We start from the raw sequence: 3,014 nt of genomic DNA, 5'->3' as shown, positions 1-3,014 counted from the left end.
GGGGGACAGGTCAGCTCCCAGCCTGGCCCCGGGCGGTAGCGAGGGCACTTACCTGTGCGAAGTGCGCTGGGTCGTAGAAGGGCACTGTGGCCCCGGGCGGGCCCTCTGCGGCTGCGTGGTCACCGGGAGCCTGAGAGCAGAGAGAGCTCATCTCAGCAAGACAACAACGGCACACAGCGCTTTGCGCTCCGTTTGCGACACACATACTATTTCTGAGCGAGGATTTAACGACACTTTTGAATAAGCCACAGAAGCAGAAGGCAGAGACTTCCTGGAGCACTGGATTTAACTGCTAATGGGTCAGAGAGAAATGGTACACATCGAAGCGGCATGCAGAGTAAAGTGCTTCCCAAATGGGGACACGCACAGCGCCACGTCACACCAGCGTCAGCTTAAGCAGTTAGTAGAGACTGTCGATTGCTTCAGGCCTCAGGTGTCCAGCTACGGACTTCAGTGGTTTAATACACAAAGAAAAAAGTCACATGAGGCCTTCCTGCTGAGCCAATGGGGAAGCTTGGCTCCGCCATACACAGAAAAGATGAAGTCGTCCTCTACTCCCAGCCAGACTGGCCTCAGGACAGCTGTCGCTGCCGCCACACTGCCCGGCCGAACACAAATCTTCTCATGTTTGAGCATAAAAAGGAATTCTCTCAAACGAGAGCGTCCTGAGCCAGGCGGCCACAACACGGGGGGCGAGGCCATGCCCACCGGCCGTTTGGGAAAACCCATTCAGGAAAGAGACAAGTACAGACATCTGTTAGGTAGGAGATTCGGGGTCAATTCGATCGTCCACGCATCTGGACGTTTTACACCCTTTGAGAAGATTTAAAGAGAGGAACACTGCATCCCGTCACGTGGTGGCTGAGTAAGATGATGGGCAAAGTCAGTGACAAAGTGACAGGGTGCACGATGACCAACCAGTACAGCGCCCTTAAAGGAAACCAGAGGCGACCCAAGTCAGCTCGACACTGGGTGGGGACGGCCGCCACAGGTACCTGGTCAAAATGCTGGCTCACTTCGCGTGACAGCGAACTCATCGAACTACAGCGCGAAAGCTACAAAACAGCGAGAACACGGCAGAGAGGGTCAGCGCAGGCCGCGCCCGCACGGCGGCGAGTCCCGGAGCGCGCCACGCGCCGGACGGGAAAGCGGACGGAGCGGACGGCCCCCTTTAACGCGCGCCCGCGATGAAGGAACGACCCCCGAGACACGCGGGCCCCCGTGCGCCAGGCCCCCGAGCGAGGCCGCAAACCCCTCGCCGCTTCTGACCGTTTTCCCAGAAACACAGCGACTCTTCCGGCTCTAAGAAGGGTCTGAGCCGCCTCCCTGCTCACTTTAAGGGGAGCGGTCACTGGTCGAGAAAGCCCCCCAGCCCGGACTGCGTGCGGACGGCCTTACCTCTCCTCCCTGGGGGCCGTCCGCTCGGTGGGGTGGAAGGTCCGAAGCAGGGGGCACAGCGGCAGAGCTTAACTCCTGCTGAGAACAATGGGACACGCACACAGGCAGGGCAGGGGACGCCGCGTGGCCCTCCAGCCCAGGTTACAAACTGCTCTACTCCAGGACCGTGCCCCTCAGGGAAGCCGTGGGAAGAACCTGCCGTAGGTGCCTGCAGGTGGCTGCCGGCACTGGCCACCTGCTGTGTGCCTCTCAGTGGCCTGTGGCCTGGTGCTGCTGTCAGCCCCTTCCACAGAGCAGGAAACTGAGGCCTTTACACAGACAGTGACCAGGGAGCCAGGGTGGGGATCCGGGACCATCCAGCTTCACAGACCACACTCTGACCGTTACACTCCACGTTAAGCCTCAGACGTTTAAAAAAACACCCTCTTCGCTCCATGACTGCAGTGACGCGACCGCCACCTAACCTGTGTGCGCTTAGTTTGCGAATCCTTAGAGGACAGTCGACGAGAAAGAGACGCCCAACAGAGATGGGGCTCTCTGCGGACACCGCCCACACGGACTGCACAAAGTCGGGGCCGGCTTCCTGGGCTGGGGAGGGAGGCCTTGTCCCCTCGCCCCACCACGCCTGCTCACCTGGGGCTCCGGGACGGGCTCCGCGTGGGCCTGCCCTTCCCCGCCGGCACCCGCTGCTGCGTCTGTGGGGAGACAGTGCAGGAGGAGCGTTGCCGTGTCTCAGACATCTCTGGGGTCCACTCACGATACCCAAGAGGGACAGCGTCCCACGTGCCCCCGCGGAGAAGGGACATGCGGCCCTTCGCACAACAGCCAGTCGTCTGTCTTTGAGGGGAGACGGAGGCCCCGACTCTCAGAGGGCCGAGGTCGGAGGCCAGGATGCCGAGACCGCCCACCCCCACAGCCTACCTGGGTGTGGTCCGCACAGGTGAGCCGGGATGGGGAGTGGGGTGCCGGCGCCCGCCGGGGTTCAGGACGTCCACGTAGCGCGCTCTGCTCCCGGCTGTGGCGGGGAGGAGGCACACTCAGGCCACGGGCCCAGCGGCCTGGGCTCCTCGCTGCGGCAGGAGAGCTTGGCCGACGAGCGGCCTCTCTAGAGGGCTCACTTGCGGGGCGCCAGCCCCAGCCGGGTCCACTCCACACCAGCACAGCCCGCCCGCCCCTCTCTGCTGCGGGGGTCTGCGGGGAGCAGCAGTGCGAGAGAACGGGCCTCACTCGCAATGTCTTCGTAAACCTGGGGCCTCCACAGGTGACAAACTGTCCCTTAACGCACGAGCTGTGATCACTGAACTTGGGTATGTCTATAGGCCAGGTAAACTGTCCGAACGAACTCTGAGCTCTGGCTTGACTGTTACCTGCTTTTCTAGAAAACATGTTCACAGAGGATCCGGGGAGCCCGCCAGGTCCAGGGGCAGCAGCCTGTGGCACCTTGGGAAGCGATATTGGCGGTGGGGGAGGAGCCTTCTTCTGCAGAGGAAAAGAGGCTTCAGATACGTGCTAACACAGGCCCCAGATACGCTGGACAGAAGGCTCCAGAAGCAGCGCCTCTGCTGGGCACAGCAGACACCCCGGTTCCAACGCACCTCCTCCTCCGGCTCGTTGAC

At 61.8% G+C, this 3,014-nt stretch overlaps 2 protein-coding genes across 2 annotated transcripts in view; both read right to left on the bottom strand.

Moving 5' to 3' along the window:
- Window positions 1-1,037, bottom strand: part of LOC111745540 (72 kDa inositol polyphosphate 5-phosphatase-like) — a 6,614-nt gene extending 5,577 nt beyond the window's left edge. Inside the window, exons 1-2 of the mRNA XM_023536462.1 lie at window positions 855-1,037; window positions 53-130 (exon numbers count right to left, since the gene is read on the bottom strand). Of these exons, the coding sequence (XP_023392230.1) occupies window positions 53-130; window positions 855-1,037 (261 nt within the window). The remainder of the gene's footprint in view (window positions 1-52; window positions 131-854) is intronic.
- LOC111745526 (protein transport protein Sec16A-like) lies at window positions 995-3,008 on the bottom strand. Its single transcript, XM_023536437.1, has 6 exons — window positions 2,994-3,008; window positions 2,766-2,877; window positions 2,320-2,413; window positions 2,032-2,093; window positions 1,399-1,473; window positions 995-1,055 (listed from the first exon to the last, which is right to left on the bottom strand). The coding sequence occupies exons 2-6, from the start codon at window positions 2,782-2,784 to the stop codon at window positions 1,042-1,044; spliced, it is 264 nt and encodes an 87-aa protein (XP_023392205.1). The 5' UTR covers window positions 2,785-2,877; window positions 2,994-3,008; the 3' UTR covers window positions 995-1,041.
- Between the last annotated feature and the right edge of the window lie 6 nt (window positions 3,009-3,014).

The sequence above is a fragment of the Pteropus vampyrus genome, unplaced genomic scaffold, assembly GCF_000151845.1.
Source record: "Pteropus vampyrus isolate Shadow unplaced genomic scaffold, Pvam_2.0 Scaffold157, whole genome shotgun sequence".
NCBI lineage: Eukaryota > Metazoa > Chordata > Mammalia > Chiroptera > Pteropodidae > Pteropus > Pteropus vampyrus.
This window is presented reverse-complemented; position numbering and strand designations above follow the sequence as displayed.

What these genes read in the sequence shown, in the direction of transcription:
- LOC111745526 (XM_023536437.1), bottom strand. An exon ending in CCTGTGCGGACCACACCCAG is followed by an intron (nt 2,094 to 2,319) that starts GTAGGCTGTGGG and finishes GTCTCCCCACAG; the next exon opens with ACGCAGCAGCGGGTGCCGGC. An exon ending in AGCCCGTCCCGGAGCCCCAG is followed by an intron (nt 1,474 to 2,031) that starts GTGAGCAGGCGT and finishes TGTTCTCAGCAG; the next exon opens with GAGTTAAGCTCTGCCGCTGT.